Below are 21579 nucleotides of genomic sequence, written 5' to 3'. Positions count from 1 at the left end.
TACATCCCTGTTAATGAGCATTTCTCCTCTGCCAAGATAATCCATCCACCTGACAGGTGTGGCATATCAAGAAACTGATTAAACAGAATGATCATTACACAGGTGCACCTTGTGCTGGGGACAATAAAAGGCCACTCTAGAATGTGTAGTTTTGTCACACAACACAAGGCCACAGATGTCTCAAGTTGAGGGAGTGTGTAATTGGCATGCTGACTGCAGGAATGTCCACCAGAAATAAAAATGTTAATTTCTCTACCATTAGCCACCTCCAAAGTCATTTTAGAGAACTTAGCAGTATGTCCAACCGGCATCACAACCGCAGACCACGTAAACCAAGCCAACCAATCCACATCCAGCTTCTTCACCTGCAGGAACGTCTGAGACCAGCCACCTGGACAGCTGATGAAATTGTGAAATTCAGCACACACTGCCAGAAACCAGCGCAGGGAAGCTCATCTGCATGCTCGTTGTCCTCACCAGGGTCTTGATCTGACTGCAGTTCAGCGTCGTAACAGACTTCATGCTCACCTTCGATGGCCACTGTCATGCTGGAGAAGCTCTTCACGGATGACTCCCTGGTCAACTGTACCGGGCAGATAGCAGACAGCTGGTATGGCGTCGAGGTTTGCCGATGTCACATGGTGAACAGAGTGCACTATGCTGGCGGTGGGGTTATGGTATGGGCAGGAATAAGCTACGGACAATGAAAACAATTGCATTTTATTGATGCCAATTTGAATGCACAGAGATATGAGATCGAGTGACGAGATCCTGAGGCCCATTGTTGTGCCATTCATCCTCCACCATCACCTCATGTATCAGCATGATAATGTACGTCCCTATGTCGCAAGGATCTGGACACAATTCCTGGAAGCTGAGAATGTCCCAGTTCTTCCATGGCCTGAATACTTACCAGACATGCCATCCATTGAGCATGTTTGGGATGCTCTGGATCGATGTGTACGACAGCGTGTTCCAGTTCCTGCAAATATCCAGCAACTTCACACAGCCGTTGAAGAGGAGTGGGACAACATTCCACAGACCACAAACAACAGCCTGATCAACTGTATGTGAAGGAGTTGTGTCCCGCTGTGTGATGTAAACGGTGTAAACGGTGTAAACGGTGGTCTCACCTAGGGCTGTTGCAGTGACCGTATTACCACCACACCGGCAGTCACAAGTCATGAAGGCAGTCAAATTCTATGTGACCGTTTAGTCACGGTAATAAGGCTTCTCCAAAGCTCTAATGCTACTGATGGTCATTAGTAACCTACCAAACTTGCTAACTGCCTGGTACTCACTCTATTGTCCCTCTAATCACTCTGACATCAATGCAAATGTGACCTAAAATCTAATCAAACACTTCATGAGAGCCCATGAGCTCATGTTACATTTCTATAGGCTATGCAATTGCGCGAGAAAACAGAGTGATGGCCTCTAATAAAAAGAGGAGGATCCTACCAGCTTTCTATAGGCCAGGCCTACTATATTTACTTCTCAACTTTCCTAATATTAAGCACATTGCTTGTCTTTACAACAGGAGTTTAGCCTACCTGGCTGGCATGAAAATGAACCATGGGAAAAGCAACCTCCATTTGCTATTTAAGTGCATAGATTAGGGTCTAATGAATGCATTTCAATTGACTGATTTCATTATTTTAACTGTAACTCAGTAAAATCTCTGAAAATGTTGCATGTTGCCTTTATATTTAATTCACTGTCAGTGTCAGTCGGTGACGTTTAAGCTGAGTATTTTTTCATGAGCCTAATTTCTATTACAGCATATTGGTTGACTGTCATTCATATTCCATTCACCCAGCTCAATTTAACAGTGATCGGTTGATGCTCCTACATGATACTCTAATATCCCCTATACCCATCATGAGGTTGTTACAACCTAGCATATGAATGAAAGTTTACAACGTTGATACACACAGGTTGAGAGACAAATTTGAGGTGTCAGACAGTCATACATTCAATAGCGCCTTGCACTCGCTTGCCTGCATCTAGCTGATCTAGGGAGTAAGCATTAGTCCAACAGCTAGGCCAATTTCAGGTATGTTTATCCCCATTTTGTTTGCTTCCGTTTAAGAAATGTTTTTCAACAGAATAGGCAGAATGAATACACCCCTAATCACACGTAAACACAGTTCACTTTCATAGCAGCCACGTATTCCTTCTCGACCTCTACGCGCTCTCCTCCTCTCACCGTTTCCCTTCACTAGTAGACTTCAATATACAACACATCAGCTGTCTGTGACCAGGCGAAAAATCCTTACCAAAAACTTTCATATCATAACCGCTACACACAGCCTACATCGTTGTCACCATATTTGCTAAAGTAACGTCATAGTCAACATAGCTAATAGAACTAATGTGTTCAAAACATGCTAAAATCATGCAGTACAGTGTACAGTCAGTAAGCAGTTTAGTAGTTACACCGGCAGGCCCCGGAGGTAAAACATTTGTAAAAACAAAAGCTTTTTGAAGCAATGTATTGGTTCAAAACGGTTCAACTTTGTCTTCCTCTCTCTTTGAGTCAACTACTCACCACATTTTATGCACTGCAGTGCTAGCTAGCTGTAGCTTATGCTTTAAGTACTAGATTCATTCTCTGATCCGTTGATTGGGTGGACAACATGTCAGTTCATGCTGCAAGAGCTCTGATAGGTTGGAGGACTTCCTCTGGAAGTTGCCATAATTACTGTGGAAGTCTATGGAGGGGGGTGAGAACCATGAGCCTCCTAGGTTTTGTATTGAAGTCAATGTACCCAGAGGAGGACGGAAGCTAGCTGTCCTCCGGCTACACCATGGTGCTACCATACAGAGTGCTGTTGAAGATACTGTAGACTATTGCAAAACAGTGTGTTTTAAATCAATTATGTGGTGACGTGAATATATTTAGTATAGTTTTATCTAAAAATGACTTATGAAATTCACTAAGGAGGATAGTCCTCCCCGTCCTCTGCTGAGGAGCTCAGTGCTCAGTGTATATTTAAGCAATAAGGCCCAATTAGGTGTGGTATATGCCCAATTTCCCACGGCAATATACCACAGCCCTTAGCCGTGGTATATTGGCCATATACCACAGCCCTTAGCCGTGGTATATTGGCCATATACCACAGCCCTTAGCCGTGGTATATTGGCCATATACCACAAACCTCCAAAGTGCCTTATTGCTATTATAAACTGGTTACCAACATAATTAGAGCAGTAAAAATAAATGTTTTGTCATAACTGTGGTATACGGTCTGATATACCATGGCTGTCAGCCAATCAGCATTCAGGGACCTCCCAGTTTATCATTAGTATTACATTTCTATAGTCATCAGGTGGTCAGGATCCTACCTGATGAACACAGATGTTACATTTGTCACAGAAGACCATGTCGTTGCCCTCCTCGCTGTCGGGGGAGCGACACACGTCACAGATGACATCCTCGTCGTACTCGATGCCCAGCCCTTCTACGGTGTCGATGGCATGGTTCATGTTGTCATGGCAATGACGCTCCAATGCCTCCATGGTGCGCTCCATTGTCAGCTCGTCTACAGGCCCCTCCCCTGGGGAATGACGGAACACAGTTAGACACAGAATAACAGTTGGCTCATCCCCGGGACCCTCCCCTGAGAGACCTTCATTTTGGTGTCGAGCAGTTATTTTTTTTACGGCTGTTTGAACACACATTTTTTTCTTGAGGCCAGGTGAAGTTCGGGAGCTGAAGTCTATGCCCCTTGTCTGTGATTGGTCAACAGTACTACTCCTTGTAGGTGTGGGCACTATGGATGGGTTTTCTTGAATTCATTGTTTGTCGTCATTCAAAAATCAAATACTAGTTTTCACTTGAAAAATACTTGACCAAATATCTTTAATGTAAAATAGAATGACTATGACCTCCTACGCAAAAAAGTCAAAATTCATTCCTGATGTATTCATCTTAGATTAATTTGGACTATTGAGGAAGTATATTGTCTGTGTTACTGCTACGGCGTCTCAAGAGGGACAAACAGTAAAATTCCCACTTTTTATCTTGTTATTCAAGCGAAGGTCTTTTAAGGGAGTATGCGAACACAGACATTCGCGTCACCGAGCAGAGTTCTGCTGGGAGAAAACCGAACCTACGCAAGTATGTGGATGTGTTCCTTACCCATGTGTCCTAGCTCAGTGTTGTGTTCCTTACCCATGTGTCCTAGCTCAGTGTTGTGTTCCTTACCCATGTGTCCTAGCTCAGTGTTGTGTTCCTTACCCATGTGTCCTAGCTCAGTGTTGTGTTCCTTACCCATGTGTCCTAGCTCAGTGTTGTGTTCCTTACCCATGTGTCCTAGCTCAGTGTTGTGTTCCTTACCCATGTGTCCTAGCTCAGTGTTGTGTTCCTACCCATGTGTCCTAGCTCAGTGTTGTGTTCCTACCCATGTGTCCTAGCTCAGTGTTGTGTTCCTTACCCATGTGTCCTAGCTCAGCGTTGAGTCCTTACCCATGTGTTCCAGCTCAGCGTTGAGTCCTTACCCATGTGTCCCAGCTCAGCGTTGAGTGCCTGCAACCAGTAGAGGTCCATGTTATCCAGGTCATAAGAGCACATGGCCTCGGCCAGCTCCTTGATGTTAACGTAACCCGTCTCTGTCGAGGCCTGACTCCAACACTGGATATACCTCTTCTGTAGGGTGAACAACACCTCCTGAGGCTTCTCTGCTATGTTCCTGCAGACAGACGAACGCAGACACAATGAGAGGCTATGTTCCCGCAGACACAATGAGAGGCTATGTTCCCACAGACACAATGAGAGGCTATGTTCCCACAGACACAATGAGAGGCTATGTATGTTCCCGCAGACACAATGAGAGGCTATGTATGTTCCCGCAGACACAATGAGAGGCTATGTTCCCACAGACACAATGAGAGGCTATGTTCCCACAGACACAATGAGAGGCTATGTTCCCGCAGACACAATGAGAGGCTATGTTCCCACAGACACAATGAGAGGCTATGTTCCCACAGACACAATGAGAGGCTATGTTCCCGCAGACACAATGAGAGGCTATGTTCCCGCAGACACAATGAGAGGCTATGTTCCCGCAGACACAATGAGAGGCTATGTTCCCGCAGACACAATGAGAGGCTATGTTCCTGCAGACACAATGTTACCTGATAGAGGCGTGTGGGAGGGTTACCCGATAGAGGCGTGTGGGAGGGTTACCCGATAGAGGCGTGTGGGAGGGTTACCCGATAGAGGCGTGTGGGAGGGTTACCCGATAGAGGCGTGTGGGAGGGTTACCCGATAGAGGCGTGTGGGAGGGTTACCCGATAGAGGCGTGTGGGAGGGTTACCCGATAGAGGCGTGTGGGAGGGTTACCCGATAGAGGCGTGTGGGAGGGTTACCCGATAGAGGCGTGTGGGAGGGTTACCCGATAGAGGCGTGTGGGAGGGTTACCCGATAGAGGCGTGTGGGAGGGTTACCCGATAGAGGCGTGTGGGAGGGTTACCCGATAGAGGCGTGTGGGAGGGTTACCCGATAGAGGCGTGTGGGAGGGTTACCCGATAGAGGCGTGTGGGAGGGTTACCCGATAGAGGCGTGTGGGAGGGTTACCCGATAGAGGCGTGTGGGAGGGTTACCCGATAGAGGCGTGTGGGAGGGTTACCCGATAGAGGCGTGTGGGAGGGTTACCCGATAGAGGCGTGTGGGAGGGTTACCTGATAGAGGCGTGTGGGAGGGTTACCTGATAGAGGCGTGTGGGAGGGTTACCTGATAGAGGCGTGTGGGAGGGTTACCTGATAGAGGCGTGTGGGAGGGTTACCTGATAGAGGCGTGTGGGAGGGTTACCCGATAGAGGCGTGTGGGAGGGTTACCCGATAGAGGCGTGTGGGAGGGTTACCTGATAGAGGCGTGTGGGAGGGTTACCTGATAGAGGCGTGTGGGAGGGTTACCTGATAGAGGCGTGTGGGAGGGTTACCTGATAGAGGCGTGTGGGATGGTTACCTGATAGAGGCGTGTGGGAGGGTTACCTGATAGAGGCGTGTGGGAGGGTTACCTGATAGAGGCGTGTGGGATGGTTACCTGATAGAGGCGTGTGGGAGGGTTACCTGATAGAGGCGTGTGGGATGGTTTCAGGGAAGGCGGGCACCTGCACCCCCTTCTCCCACTCCTGTCTCCAGGTGTCCCCCAGCAGGTAATAGTCTTCAGGGGAGACATGGTGAGAGTCTGGCAGCTTCATGGCACTGATCAGGTCTTTCCTGAACACCTATAGAGAGGAGAGAGGGGTATCAACAGGCTGACAGAGACATTCTACCCTAGGGAGAGAGGAGAGGGGTATCAACAGGCTGACAGAGACATTCTACCCTAGGGAGGGAGGAGAGGGGTATCAACAGGCTGACAGAGACATTCTACCCTAGGGAGAGAGGAGAGGGGTATCAACAGGCTGACAGAGACATTCTACCCTAGGGAGGGAGGAGAGGGGTATCAACAGGCTGACAGAGACATTCTACCCTAGGGAGAGAGGAGAGGGGTATCAACAGGCTGACAGAGACATTCTACCCTATGGAGGGAGGAGAGGGGTATCAACAGGCTGACAGAGACATTCTACCCTAGGGAGAGAGGAGAGGGGTATCAACAGGCTGACAGAGACATTCTACCCTATGGAGGGAGGAGAGGGGTATCAACAGGCTGACAGAGACATTCTACCCTAGGGAGAGAGGAGAGGGGTATCAACAGGCTGACAGAGACATTCTACCCTAGGGAGAGAGGAGAGGGGTATCAACAGGCTGACAGAGACATTCTACCCTATGGAGGGAGGAGAGGGGTATCAACAGGCTGACAGAGACATTCTACCCTAGGGAGAGAGGAGAGGGGTATCAACAGGCTGACAGAGACATTCTACAATATGGAGGGAGGAGAGGGGTATCAACAGGCTGACAGAGACATTCTACCCTAGGGAGAGAGGAGAGGGGTATCAACAGGCTGACAGAGACATTCTACCCTATGGAGGGAGGAGAGGGGTATCAACAGGCTGACAGAGACATTCTACCCTAGGGAGGGAGGAGAGGGGTATCAACAGGCTGACAGAGACATTCTACCCTAGGGAGAGAGGAGAGGGGTATCAACAGGCTGACAGAGACATTCTACCCTAGGGAGAGAGGAGAGGGGTTTCAACAGGCTGACAGAGACATTCTACCCTAGGGAGGGAGGAGAGGGGTATCAACAGGCTGACAGAGACATTCTACCCTAGGGAGAGAGGAGAGGGGTATCAACAGGCCGACAGAGACATTCTACCCTAGGGAGAGAGGAGAGGGGTATCAACAGGCTGACAGAGACATTCTACCCTAGGGAGAGAGGAGAGGGGTATCAACAGGCTGACAGAGACATTCTACCCTAGGGTGCACTTCTATTGACCAGAACCCTATGGAGTTGTCATCAGGGAACAACCTGAGAACCAGCCTATAGACAGGAAACAGTGTCCTTCTCTTACTGTACCTCTGCTGGTTTCTTGGGCATGGGAGCAGGGGTTCCAGGTTTGCTTCCATACTTGTTGGAGGAGCAGAATGAGGTGGAAGGACCTGAAGGAAAAGAGAGTTTGAGAGGAACAGGGAGCACAAGCCAGGGTTGGGCTCAATTCTAATTGGAGGCAGAGAGGAACAGGGCGTACAAGCCAGGGTTGGGCTCAATTCTAATTGGAGGCAGAGAGGAACAGGGCGTACAAGCCAGGGTTGGGCTCAATTCTAATTGGAGGCAGAGAGGAACAGGGCGCACAAGCCAGGGTTGGGCTCAATTCTAATTGGAGGCAGAGAGGAACAGGGCGCACAAGCCAGGGTTGGGCTCAATTCTAATTGGAGGCAGAGAGGAACAGGGCGCACAAGCCAGGGTTGGGCTCAATTCTAATTGGAGGCAGAGAGGAACAGGGCGCACAAGCCAGGGTTGGGCTCAATTCTAATTGGAGGCATCGAGGAACAGGGCGTACAAGCCAGGGTTGGACTCAATTCTAATTGGAGGCAGAGAGGAACAGGGCGTACAAGCCAGGGTTGGACTCAATTCTAATTGGAGGCAGAGAGGAACAGGGCGTACAAGCCAGGGTTGGGCTCAATTCTAAGTGGAGGCAGAGAGGAACAGGGCGTACAAGCCAGGGTTGGGCTCAATTCTAATTGGAGGCAGAGAGGAACAGGGCGTAAAAGCCAGGGTTGGGCTCAATTCTAATTGGAGGCAGTCATTTCAAGAAGTAAACTAATATTACAATTCAATCGAAAAAAATGTCCTTCATTTTCAATGGCTTTTCAATAAACTGAAATATAGAAGCTATTTAAAACATTTTAAAACTTCCTGAATTGACTGGCTTCATTTCAAATTGAACCAACCCTGGTACATGTTTAAATCTTGCTGAATTGACTGGCTTCATATCAAATTGAGCCAACCCTGGTACAGATTTTAAAACTTCCTGAATTGACTGGCTTCATTCAAATTGAGACAACCCTGGTACAGATTTTAAATCTTCCTCAATTGACTGGCTTCATTTCAAATTGAGCCAACCCTGGTACATGTTTAAATCTTCCTGAATTGACTGGCTTCATTTCAAATTGAACCAACCCTGGTACAGGTTTTAAAACTTCCTGAATTGACTGGCTTCATATCAAATTGAGCCAACCCTGGTACAGGTTTTAAATCTTCCTGAATTGACTGGCTTCATTTCAAATTGAGCCAACCCTGGTACATGTTTGACCTGTTTTTTTTGTCATGACAAAAATGCAAAACATGCAGCAAACACTTCGGAAAGTATTCAGACCCCTTGACTTTTTCCCAGATTTTGTTACGTTACAGCCATTTTCAAAAATGTATGTATCCCCCCTCTACACACAATACCCCATAATGTCAAAACAAAAACAGGTTTTTAGAATTTTTTGCTAATTTATCAAATAAAATAAACTGAAATAGCACATTTCCATAAGTATTCAGACCCTTTACTCAGCACTTTGTTGAACCACCTTTAGCAGCGATTACAGCCTGGAGTCTTCATTGGTATGAAGATAACTTGGCACATCTGTATTTGGGGAGTTTCTCCCATTCTTCTCTGCAGATCCTCTCAAGCTCGGTCAGGCTGGATGGGGAGCGTTGCTGCACAGCTATTTTCAGGTCTCTCCAGAGATGTTCGAGCGGGTTCAAGTCCGGGCTCTGGCTGGGCTACTCAAGGACATTCAGAGACTTGTCCCAAAGCACCTCCTGCGTTGTCTTTGATGATGTGTGCTTAGGGTCGGTGTCCTGTTAGAAGGTGAACCTTCGCCCCCAGTCTCAGGTCTTAAGCGCTCTGGAGCAAGTTTTCATCAAGGATCTGTGTACTTTGCTCCGTTCATCTTTCCCTTGATCCTGACTAGTCTCCCAGTCCCTGAAAAACATCCCCACAGCATGCTGCTGCCACCACCATGCTTCACTGTAGGGATTGTGCCAGGTTTCCTCCGGACGTGACACTTGGCATTCTGGCCAAAGATTTCAATCTTGGTTTCATCAGACCAGAGAATCTTGTTTCTCATGGTCTGAAAGTCTTTAGGTGCCTTATGGTAAACTCCAAGATGGCTGCCATGTGCCTTTTACTGAGGAGTGGCTTCCAACTGGCCACTCTACCATAAAGGCCTGATTGTTCTGAGAGTCTTTAGGTGCCTTATGGTAAACTCCAAGATGGCTGCCATGTGCCTTTTACTGAGGAGTGGCTTCCAACTGGCCACTCTACCATAAAGGCCTGATTGTTCTGAGAGTCTTTAGGTGCCTTATGGTAAACTCCAAGATGGCTGCCATGTGCCTTTTACTGAGGAGTGGCTTCCAACTGGCCACTCTACCATAAAGGCCTGATTGTTCTGAGAGTCTTTAGGTGCCTTATGGTAAACTCCAAGATGGCTGCCATGTGCCTTTTACTGAGGAGTGGCTTCCAACTGGCCACTCTACCATAAAGGCCTGATTGTTCTGAGAGTCTTTAGGTGCCTTATGGTAAACTCCAAGATGGCTGCCATGTGCCTTTTACTGAGGAGTGGCTTCCAACTGGCCACTCTACCATAAAAGGCCTGATTGGTGGAGTGCTGCAGAGATGGGAGAACCTTCCAGAAGGACAGGGAGAGCGCTCCAGAGTGACCATCGGGTTCTTGGTCACCTCCCTGACCAAGGTCCTTCTCCCGATTGCTCAGTTTGGCCGGGCGGCCAGCTCTAGGAAGTGTCTTGGTGGTTCCAAACTACTTCCATTTGGAGGCCACTGTGTTCTTGGGGACCTTCAATGCTGCAGAAATATTTTGGTACCCTTCCCCAGATCTGTGCCCCGATCGACACAATCCTCTCTGAGCTCTACGGACAATTATTTCGGCCTCATGGCTTGGTTCTTGCTCTGACATGCACTGTCAACTGTGGGACCTTATATAGACAGGTGTGTGCCTTTCCAAACCATGTCCAATCAATTGAATTTACCACAGGTGGAGTCAAATCAAAATGTCAAAAAAGTTGGTTCGCTCTTTTTTATTATGGGGTAGTGTGTGTAGATTGTATTAAATTACATTTGCTCAGCATTTTAGAATAAGGCTGTAACGTAACAAAATGTGGAAAAAGTCCAGGGGTCTTAATACTTTCCGAAGGCTCTGTGTACTAGGTATAAAAAAATATAAAAAACAATCACATGTCGTTTTAGGTCATGAAGTTTATGCAGAAAGTGAACTCACTCTCATTGTCAGAACTGTCACTGCTGCTTGAAGACCTGAGCCGTTTCATCCTGACGTATCCTACAGGGGGAGAGGCATGAGAAGAGGCATGAGAAGAGGCATGAGAAGAGGCACGAGAAGAGGCACGAGAAGAGGCACGAGAAGAGGCACGAGAAGAGGCACGAGAAGAGGCATGAGACGCGGCACGAGAAGAGGCACGAGAAGAGGCATGAGAAGAGGCACGAGAAGAGGCATGAGAAGAGGCATGAGAAGAGGCACGAGAAGCTGAGCAATGAGACGTAGAATAACTATACAAGAGCCCAACGGGAGACTAAAGAACTTCCATCCTATCCAATAACATCGTTCATACCATCTTCTTTATATCTGGAAGCTGTAAGGGGTACAAATCCAGATGCAGGGGTGATACATTTCACCTCTTTTTCTGAAAGCCCAGAAAAACAAAAGTGCTCTGTCAAAAGGCTGTAAACTATGTCAGAACAAGGTTTTTGTCAGAACCTAGAGAGATTTTCAATGCTCTCAGTTTGTGATGAACATGAATTAGTGGGCTTTAATTGGATGTTCAGTCAAATGTTCCTCTGTTCATTTTGTCAAAATAAACATTTTAATTTCAGAAAGAAGGTCTCTTGTGTTTCTTCAGATAGCTGCAGCATTCACCCTTAAATGACATCCTGTATACTTTAATCACTTTACCAATGTTATTGAGCTCATTTCTGGGTGTGGAAATTATATTTTAGATGTTTTTTTTGTTTTGCTTTAAAAAAAAGGTCACCAGAACCAAGCTTTTCAAAACGTAAACATGTTTTTTTTGTAGGGGGGGGGTCCTCAGAAACACCCAAAAACAGGGGGACCCCCCAACGGCTAACAGATTTTCCAGGGGAAATTTTCGGAGAGGGCAGAAAACAGTTTTCAACCAGCGATTGACTTGTGCGAGTCTGCTGTAGAGCTCACCACTCCCCCTAACTGGGAGGGGGACAGAGAGAAATACTTGATGCTGACACATCAGCAAGCAGCACGGAGACAACTCACCATAAATGTCACGTCACAAAGTCTCCCTCTGGTGCACTCCAACCAACCTCCTCTCATCCCTGTAGACAGATTACAACAGCTCATGTCATTATGAGTCCATAGATGGAATAGCTGTGGGTAGGAGAACCCTGTCAATAGCTGTTGGACAATATGATCCTGCTGGTAGGGGGCTGGAACCACTAGACAATATGATCCACCTGGAACCACTAGACAATATGATCCTCTGGAACCACTAGACAATATGATCCACCTGGAACCACTAGACAATATGATTCATCTGGTAGGGGGCTGGAACCACTAGACAATGTGATCCATCTGGTAGGGGGCTGGAACCACTAGACAATCTGATCCTGCTGGTAGGGGGCTGGAACCACTAGACAATATGATCCTGCTGGTAGGGGGCTGGAACCACTAGACAATATGATCCTGCTGGTAGGGGGCTGGAACCACTAGACAATATGATCCTGCTGGTAGGGGGCTGGAACCAGTAGAAAAGATGATCCTGCTGGTAGGGGGCTGGAACCACTAGACAATATGATCCTGCTGGTAGGGGGCTGGAACCACTAGACAATATGATCCTGCTGGTAGGGGGCTGGATCCACTAGACAATATGATCCTGCTGGTAGGGGGCTGGAACCACTAGACAATATGATCCTGCTGGTAGGGGGCTGGAACCACTAGACAATATGATCCTGCTGGTAGGGGGCTGGAACCACTAGACAATATGATCCATCTGGAACCACTAGACAATATGATCCTGCTGGTCGGGGGCTGGAACCACTAGACAATATGATCCTGCTGGTAGGGGGCTGGAATCACTAGACAATATGATCCATCTGGAACCACTAGACAATATGATCCTGCTGGTAGGGGGCTGGAATCACTAGACAATATGATCCATCTGGAACCACTAGAAAATATGATCCTGCTGGTAGGGGGCTGGAACCACTAGACAATATGATCCTGCTGGTAGGGGGCTGGAACCACTAGACAATATGATCCTGCTGGTAGGGGGCTGGAACCACTAGACAATATGATCCTGCTGGTAGGGGGCTGGAACCACTAGACAATATGATCCTACTGGTAGTGGGCTGGAGCCACTAGACAATATGATCCTGCTGGTAGGGGACTGGAACCACTAGACAATATGATCCATCTGGAACCACTAGACAATATGATCCTGCTGGTAGGGGGCTGGAATCACTAGACAATATGATCCATCTGGAACCACTAGACAATATGATCCTGCTGGTAGGGGGCTGGAACCACTAGACAATATGATCCTGCTGGTAGGGGGCTGGAACCACTAGACAATATGATCCATCTGGAACCACTGGACAATATGATCCATCTGGAACCACTAGACAATATGATCCTGCTGGTAGGGGGCTGGAACCACTAGACAATATGATCCTACTGGTAGTGGGCTGGAGCCACTAGACAATATGATCCTGCTGGTAGGGGGCTGGAACCACTAGACAATATGATCCATCTGGAACCACTAGACAATATGATCCTGCTGGTAGGGGGCTGGAACCACTAGACAATATGATCCATCTGGAACCACTAGACAATATGATCCTGCTGGTAGGGGGCTGGAATCACTAGACAATATGATCCTGCTGGTAGGGGGCTGGAACCACTAGACAATATGATCCTGCTGGTAGGGGGCTGGAACCACTAGACAATATGATCCTGCTGGTAGGGGGCTGGAACCACTAGACAATATGATCCTGCTGGTAGGGGGCTGGAATCACTAGACAATATGATCCTGCTGGTAGGGGGCTGGAATCACAAGACAATATGATCCATCTGGAACCACTGGACAATATGATCCTGCTGGTAGGGGGCTGGAACCACTAGACAATATGATCCTGCTGGTAGGGGGCTGGAACCACTAGACAATATGATCCTGCTGGTAGGGGGCTGGAACCACTAGACAATATGATCCTGCTGGTAGGGGGCTGGAATCACTAGACAATATGATCCATCTGGAACCACTAGACAATATGATCCTGCTGGTAGGGGGCTGGAACCACTAGACAATATGATCCTGCTGGTAGGGGGCTGGAACCACTTGACAATATGATCCTGCTGGTAGGGGGCTTGAACCACTAGACAATATGATCCTGCTGGTAGGGGGCTGGACACACTAGACAATATGATCCATCTGGAACCACTAGACAATATGATCCTGCTGGTAGTGGGCTGGAACCACTAGACAATATGATCCTGCTGGTAGGGGGCTGGAGCCACTAGACAATATGATCCTGCTGGTAGGGGGCTTGAACCACTAGACAATATGATCCTGCTGGTAGGGGGCTGGAACCACTAGACAATATGATCCATCTGGAACCACTAGACAATATGATCCTGCTGGTAGGGGGCTGGAACCACTAGACAATATGATCCTGCTGGTAGGGGGCTGGAACCACTAGACAATATGATCCATCTGGTATTGTACTTCAACACGAGAAACACTATTGTACTTTAACACTATCTATTGCCAAAGACATTGCAGTTCATTGCCAAAGACATTGCAGTTCATTGCCAAAGACATTGCTCAAACTGTTAGTTGAGTGTTCATACTATAGTTATTTCATGAACTTGAATAACACAGGACTCACCATTGGTGAAAGTTTAACTTGCAGTCTACTGTAACACCCCTGATACCCGACTGACAAACGAACCCCTGTAATATGGTCTATTGTAACACCCCTAGTCCCCCTGACCATGTTACTAACCCCTGTAATATGGTCTATTGTAACACCCCTAGTCCCCCTGACCATGTTACTAACCCCTGTAATATGGTCTACTGTAACACCCCTAGTCCCCCTGACCATGTTACTAACCCTAGTCCCCCTGACCATGTTACTAACCCCTGTAATATGGTCTACTGTAACACCCCTAGTCCCCCTGACCATGTTACTAACCCTAGTCCCCCTGACCATGTTACTAACCCTAGTCCCCCTGACCATGTTACTAACCCTAGTACCCCTGACCATGTTACTAACCCCTGTAATATGGTCTACTGTAACACCCCTAGTCCCCCTGACCATGTTACTAACCCTAGTCCCCCTGACCATGTTACTAACCCTAGTCCCCCTGACCATGTTACTAACCCCTGTAATATGGTCTACTGTAACACCCCTAGTCCCCCTGACCATGTTACTAACCCTAGTCCCCCTGACCATGTTACTAACCCTAGTCCCCCTGACCATGTTACTAACCCCTGTAATATGGTCTACTGTAACACCCCTAGTCCCCCTGACCATGTTACTAACCCTAGTCCCCCTGACCATGTTACTAACCCTAGTACCCCTGACCATGTTACTAACCCCTGTAATATGGTCTACTGTAACACCCCTAGTCCCCCTGACCATGTTACTAACCCCTGTAATATGGTCTACTGTAACACCCCTAGTCCCCCTGACCATGTTACTAACCCTAGTCCCCCTGACCATGTTACTAACCCTAGTCCCCCTGACCATGTTACTAACCCTAGTACCCCTGACCATGTTACTAACCCTAGTACCCCTGACCATGGTACTAACCCTAGTACCCCTGACCATGTTACTAACCCCTGTAATATGGTCTACTGTAACACCCCTAGTACCCCTGACCATGTTACTAACCCTAGTCCCCCTGACCATGTTACTAACCCCTGTAATATGGTCTACTGTAACACCCCTAGTCCCCCTGACCATGTTACTAACCCTAGTCCCCCTGACCATGTTACTAACCCTAGTACCCCTGACCATGATACTAACCCCTGTAATATGGTCTACTGTAACACCCCTAGTCCCCCTGACCATGTTACTAACCCTAGTCCCCCTGACCATGTTACTAACCCTAGTCCCCCTGACCATGTTACTAACCCTAGTCCCCCTGACCATGTTACTAACCCTAGTACCCCTGACCATGTTACTAACCCTAGTACCCCTGACCATGTTACTAACCCTAGTACCCCTGACCATGGTACTAACCCTAGTACCCCTGACCATGTTACTAACCCCTGTAATATGGTCTACTGTAACACCCCTAGTACCCCTGACCATGTTACTAACCCCTGTAATATGGTCTACTGTAACACCCCTAGTCCCCCTGACCATGTTACTAACCCTAGTCCCCCTGACCATGTTACTAACCCTAGTCCCCCTGACCATGTTACTAACCCTAGTCCCCCTGACCATGTTACTAACCCCTGTAATATGGTCTACTGTAACACCCCTAGTCCCCCTGACCATGTTACTAACCCTAGTCCCCCTGACCATGTTACTAACCCTAGTACCCCTGACCATGTTACTAACCCTAATCACCCTGACCATGTTACTAACCCCTGTAATATGGTCTACTGTAACACACCTAGTCACCCTGACTATGTTACTAACCCTAATCACCCTGACCATGTTACTAACCCCTGTAATATGGTCTACTGTAACACACCTAGTCACCCTGACCATGTTACTAACCCTAATCACCCTGACCATGTTACTAACCCCTGTAATATGGTCTACTGTAACACCCCTAGTCCCCCTGACCATGTTACTAACCCTAGTATCCCTGACCATGTTACTAACCCTAGTACCCCTGACCATGTTACTAACCCCTGTAATATGGTCTACTGTAACACCCCTAGTCCCCCTGACCATGTTACTAACCCTAGTACCCCTGACCATGTTACTAACACCTGTAATATGGTCTACTGTAACACCCCTAGTCCCCCTGACCATGTTACTAACCCCTGTAATATGGTCTACTGTAACACCCCTAGTTCCCTGACCATGTTACTAACCCCTGTAATATGGTCTACTGTAACACCACTAGTCCCCCTGACCATGTTACTAACCCCTGTAATATGATCTACTGTAACACCCCTAGTCCCCCTGACCATGTTACTAACCCTAGTCCCCCTGACCATGTTACTAAACCCTGTAATAGGGTCTACTGTAACACCCCTAGTCCCCCTGACCATGTTACTAACCCTAGTCCCCCTGACCATGTTACTAACCCCTGTAATATGGTCTACTGTAACACCCCTAGTCCCCCTGACCATGTTACTAACCCTAGTCCCCCTGACCATGTTACTAACCCTAGTACCCCTGACCATGTTACTAACCCCTGTAATATGGTCTACTGTAACACCCCTAGTCCCCCTGACCATGTTACTAACCCTAGTCCCCCTGACCATGTTACTAACCCTAGTCCCCCTGACCATGTTACTAACCCCTGTAATATGGTCTACTGTAACACCCCTAGTCCCCCTGACCATGTTACTAACCCTAGTACCCCTAACCATGTTACTAACCCTAGTACCCCTGACCATGTTACTAACCCCTGTAATATGGTCTACTGTAACACCCCTAGTCCCCCTGACCATGTTACTAACCCTAGTCCCCCTGACCATGTTACTAACCCTAGTCCCCCTGACCATGTTACTAACCCCTGTAATATGGTCTACTGTAACACCCCTAGTCCCCCTGACCATGTTACTAACCCCTGTAATATGGTCTACTGTAACACCCCTAGTCCCCCTGACCATGTTACTAACCCCTGTAATAGGGTCTACTGTAACACCCCTAGTCCCCCTGACCATGTTACTAACCCTAGTACCCCTGACCATGTTACTAACACCTGTAATATGGTCTACTGTAACACCCCTAGTCCCCCTGACCATGTTACTAACCCTAGTACCCCTGACCATGTTACTAACCCCTGTAATATGGTCTACTGTAACACCCCTAGTTCCCTGACCATGTTACTAACCCCTGTAATATGGTCTACTGTAACACCCCTAGTCCCCCTGACCATGTTACTAACCCTAGTCCCCCTGACCATGTTACTAACCCTAGTCCCCCTGACCATGTTACTAACCCTAGTCCCCCTGACCATGTTACTAAACCCTGTAATAGGTTCTACTGTAACACCCCTAGTCCCCCTGACCATGTTACTAACCCTAGTACCCCTGACCATGTTACTAAGCCCTGTAATATGGTCTACTGTAACACCCCTAGTCCCGCTGACCATGTTACTAACCCCTGTAATATGGTCTACTGTAACACCCCTAGTCCCCATGACCATGTTACTAACCCTAGTCCCCCTGACCATGTTACTAAACCTAGTCCCCCTGACCATGTTACTAACCCCTGTAATATGGTCTACTGTAACACCCCTAGTCCCCCTGACCATGTTACTAACCCTAGTCCCCCTGACCATGTTACTAACCCTAGTCCCCCTGACCATGTTACTAACCCTTGTAATATGGTCTACTGTAACACCCCTCGTCCCCCTGAGGCGGCAGGGTAGCCTAGTGGTTAGAGCGTCGGACTAGTAACCGAAAGGTTGCAAGTTCAAACCCCCGATCTGACAAGGTACAAATCTGTTGTTATGCCCCTGAACAGGCAGTTAACCCACTGTTCCTCGGCCACCAAAGAATTTGTTCTTAACTGACTTGCCTAGTTAAATAAAGGTAAAATAAAAAAAATAAACAGCTCAGGGGTTTGAACTTGCAATCTTCCGGTTACTAGTCCAACGCTCTAACCACTAGGCTACCCTGTCACCCCTCATCAACCTAAGGATTTAGGATCTCTTTGCCAAAACCACAACTATATTACTGGTCTGCACTAGGGTTGGTGCCTAGACAGACACCACACAATTTAGGTTGGGATGGAATCAATAGCATGTCACCCAAGCACATTCGCTTCCTTACCATTTATTAATAGCATTGAAAAGATCCCGACCTTATCTGACAATTGTAACAGTGCATAATACACTCTTAGCTTGAAAACATGCAAAGAGGTACCTGCAGATTCCAGACGATGTATCACTCTGGTCACCATTTGCCCTTAATCAAGATTCCCCCCAAATAAGGAGTATTGGACTTCTGGACTAGAAGAAGATGATTGCTGACCTTAAGCCTTTATTTACTCAGGACACTCTTAAATCGTTCCAACAGATAAAAACTGAGATTGACTTTCTCAACAAAGATTTTTTTTACCTACATCTTAGACACTTCATAGGAGTCAATTAACTACGTTTTCAAATGACTGAAGATTGTTTTTATCTATTTACGAATCCTACTGTTCGGAGAAGTTTAATCTCCGACATATTCTATTTTATTTGACAGAAGTTCCTCATCTTATGCTGCGTTGAAACCTGTTTGGGAGAGACATTGGACATGGGTGAGGAAGAATGGGCTTCTATATGCCAACGGGTCTACCCCAAATGCAACTCCATAAGCAAACAACTCCATTTCTTCATAGAACCTACTTTACACCGGTTTGTCTTCACTCTACTTTGATTGTAACATTGTGCTTGACCCTGATTCTGAACATCTGCTCAATAACCTTGTAAACTTAGTAACAATATGAATTTTTTTGGCTCAGGTCCACACCTGAAGTACCATCTGCGAGAAAGTGGCTTTCTCAACTTCTGCTAATCTACCCCTATAAAAAAAAAAATAATTTAAAGGAACTCTGGAAAAGTAAATTCTGTTCGTAGCTGTATACCATTAGTAGGGCCAGGATGATACCAATAATCACAATATTTTTTCCATGGCAAAAATGAAAACATGAAGCAATTCAAACTCCTTGGTCCTTTAAAAACCTGCTGTATGTAAAATATTGTGTGCTACAGCTTGGAAATAAATACCCGTGACTCGATGACAACATAATGATGTTTGTTTACAACATAAGATGAGGTTTTCCTAAAGAAGTTCAATCCGCTTAATATTTTGTTTCCTCCAGAATTCCTCTGACACCACTTCCACAGACAGAACAATGAGACAGATATTATAACAATGAGACCGAATGTATAAATGTGAGGCATCCGGTTGGCGTTCACACTCACTACCAAATATGGTGACGAGAGGAAGTCCAGTGACCGGCAGTGGGAGAAGATTGAGCAAGATGGCCGTTATGCTACACATTTCCTCATAGATTAAACATTTGATCTCCATACAGTTTTCGGTTTCCAAAACTAGAAACTGTAACAAACGGAGTGGACTGGATTTTGTAGACTTTCCCCTATGTCAAAGTTTTTAAAAATGACATTGTTTAGAAGGAAAGCCAGGGCAAACAGAAGTATTACACAGGCTCACTTCAAAGTAGGCGTTCCCTAACGGAAATATGCAAACCAATGCTAGAAAGCGCCAATAGGATCTCACTAGCTCCTGCTTGGCTCTGACTATATCCGTGCTCGTTCTTCCCGATATCATTCATTTACTCCAATTGGAAACGACAAGTTATGGTCTATATTGGGTTAGTTATAAATATATTTGCTACTACAGTTCCATAGATTAACTACTCTCATTTACGAAAAAGGAAAGTTATTTTCATGAGAATAAAGTGCATGAAATCATTGTGTTTTGTTCTTATAACTATGGCAGGACGCGTTGTCTAACTTACTACGTTATTCACCATCAACTAACAAGTCTAAGCATAGCTAGTTATATATCAAATTGGGTTTGCCTAACAGTAATATGGAATCCCAGTATGTAAATAAGAACGACAAATCCACTATCCAACATTTACCTCCGCAAATGACCAGTTTCCTGAAGCTAATCAACAGACCCCAGCCCCTGTCACTCAAAATATAGATTCTGTAAAACCATGTATATTGCATATTGCTAGACCAAAACTACAAACCACACACATCCAGACTGGGACAAACCACACACATCCAGACTGGGACAAACCACACACATCCAGACTGGGACAAACCACACACATCCAGACTGGGACAAACCACACACATCCAGACTGGGACAAACCACACACATCCAGACTGGGACAAACCACACACATCCAGACTGGGACAAACCACACACATCCAGACTGGGACAAACCACACACATCCAGACTGGGACAAACCACACACATCCAGACTGGGACAAACCACACACATCCAGACTGGGACAAACCACACACATCCAGACCGGGACAAAACACTGGCGGCCCGAGCGCCAAGCTCAGGCCTCGCTTCATGACGTGGACGACAGCACCGCGGTGGCTGAAATCAAACGGCGCCGCCACCAACACCACCACCACTCCGGCTACTTGCGATGCCTAAAATAATCACTCCATTTTAGCTCCCAGCGGCATTTCTCAATGTCTCAATTAATTCAGACGTTAATCCATTAGAGTATCGATGTGACCGCGTATCACATTAATAATTTGTGCCATACGAGGGTGAAATATCTACATGAGAGAGGAGGAAGTTATCTCGTTAGCAGGCCATAGAGCCTGGCTGAACCATATGGCAAGCAGGCTCGGCACACAACGACAAGATTGTTCAGCGACCTTACCTTGGGGCAGCGGTAAATTCTGCAGCTTACTGAGACTCGTGATTTCTATCACCCAATTCCTCACATATAAAACACCGCAGACTCTTAGTAAAACGGTATTTTTTGGGGGACAGTATTTCCCAGAGTTAGCAGCAAGCTCTCCGCATTACGGCATAACAGGGCTATTGTACCACCCTGTCCGCTGGGTCATAGACTCCGCCTAGCTTGGGGCTGTATGGTCAACACTGTACTATGGTTTAAAATGTATTGAATGTATATTTACGGTCTCTGGTTAAAGCATTGGCCTGCGCTACTGTACTGAACTAAACTGGTGATATTCTGTCAAATATATTGAACTGTATATGAGTTTTTTTTTTTGATAACATACAACACTTGGAATACACTGAGTATACAAAACATTAAGAAAATCAGGTCTTTACATAGACTAACCAGGTGAAAAATATACCTTATTGACATCACTTGTTAAATCCACTTCAATCAGTGTAGATGAAGGGGAGGAGACAGGTTAAAGAAGGATTTTTAAGCCTTGAGATATGGCTTGTGTATGTGTGCCATTCAGAAGGTGAATGGGCAAAACA

The 21579-nt window shown here is 46.7% G+C and overlaps 1 protein-coding gene across 1 annotated transcript in view; it reads right to left on the bottom strand.

The window, feature by feature from the left end:
• Nucleotides 1–21177, bottom strand: part of LOC135513326 (protein Jade-3-like) — a 45894-nt gene extending 24717 nt beyond the window's left edge. Inside the window, exons 1-7 of the mRNA XM_064936246.1 lie at nucleotides 21002–21177; nucleotides 11698–11756; nucleotides 10672–10731; nucleotides 7463–7545; nucleotides 6076–6233; nucleotides 4504–4694; nucleotides 3349–3560 (exon numbers count right to left, since the gene is read on the bottom strand). Of these exons, the coding sequence (XP_064792318.1) occupies nucleotides 3349–3560; nucleotides 4504–4694; nucleotides 6076–6233; nucleotides 7463–7545; nucleotides 10672–10720 (693 nt within the window). The 5' untranslated portion in view covers nucleotides 10721–10731; nucleotides 11698–11756; nucleotides 21002–21177. The remainder of the gene's footprint in view (nucleotides 1–3348; nucleotides 3561–4503; nucleotides 4695–6075; nucleotides 6234–7462; nucleotides 7546–10671; nucleotides 10732–11697; nucleotides 11757–21001) is intronic.
• Nucleotides 21178–21579: the final 402 nt, after the last annotated feature.

This window comes from Oncorhynchus masou, chromosome 24 (genome assembly GCF_036934945.1).
Source record: "Oncorhynchus masou masou isolate Uvic2021 chromosome 24, UVic_Omas_1.1, whole genome shotgun sequence".
In the NCBI taxonomy this organism is placed as follows: domain Eukaryota; kingdom Metazoa; phylum Chordata; class Actinopteri; order Salmoniformes; family Salmonidae; genus Oncorhynchus; species Oncorhynchus masou.
Note: the sequence above shows the minus strand (reverse complement) of the source record. Positions and strands in the feature narration are given on the sequence as shown.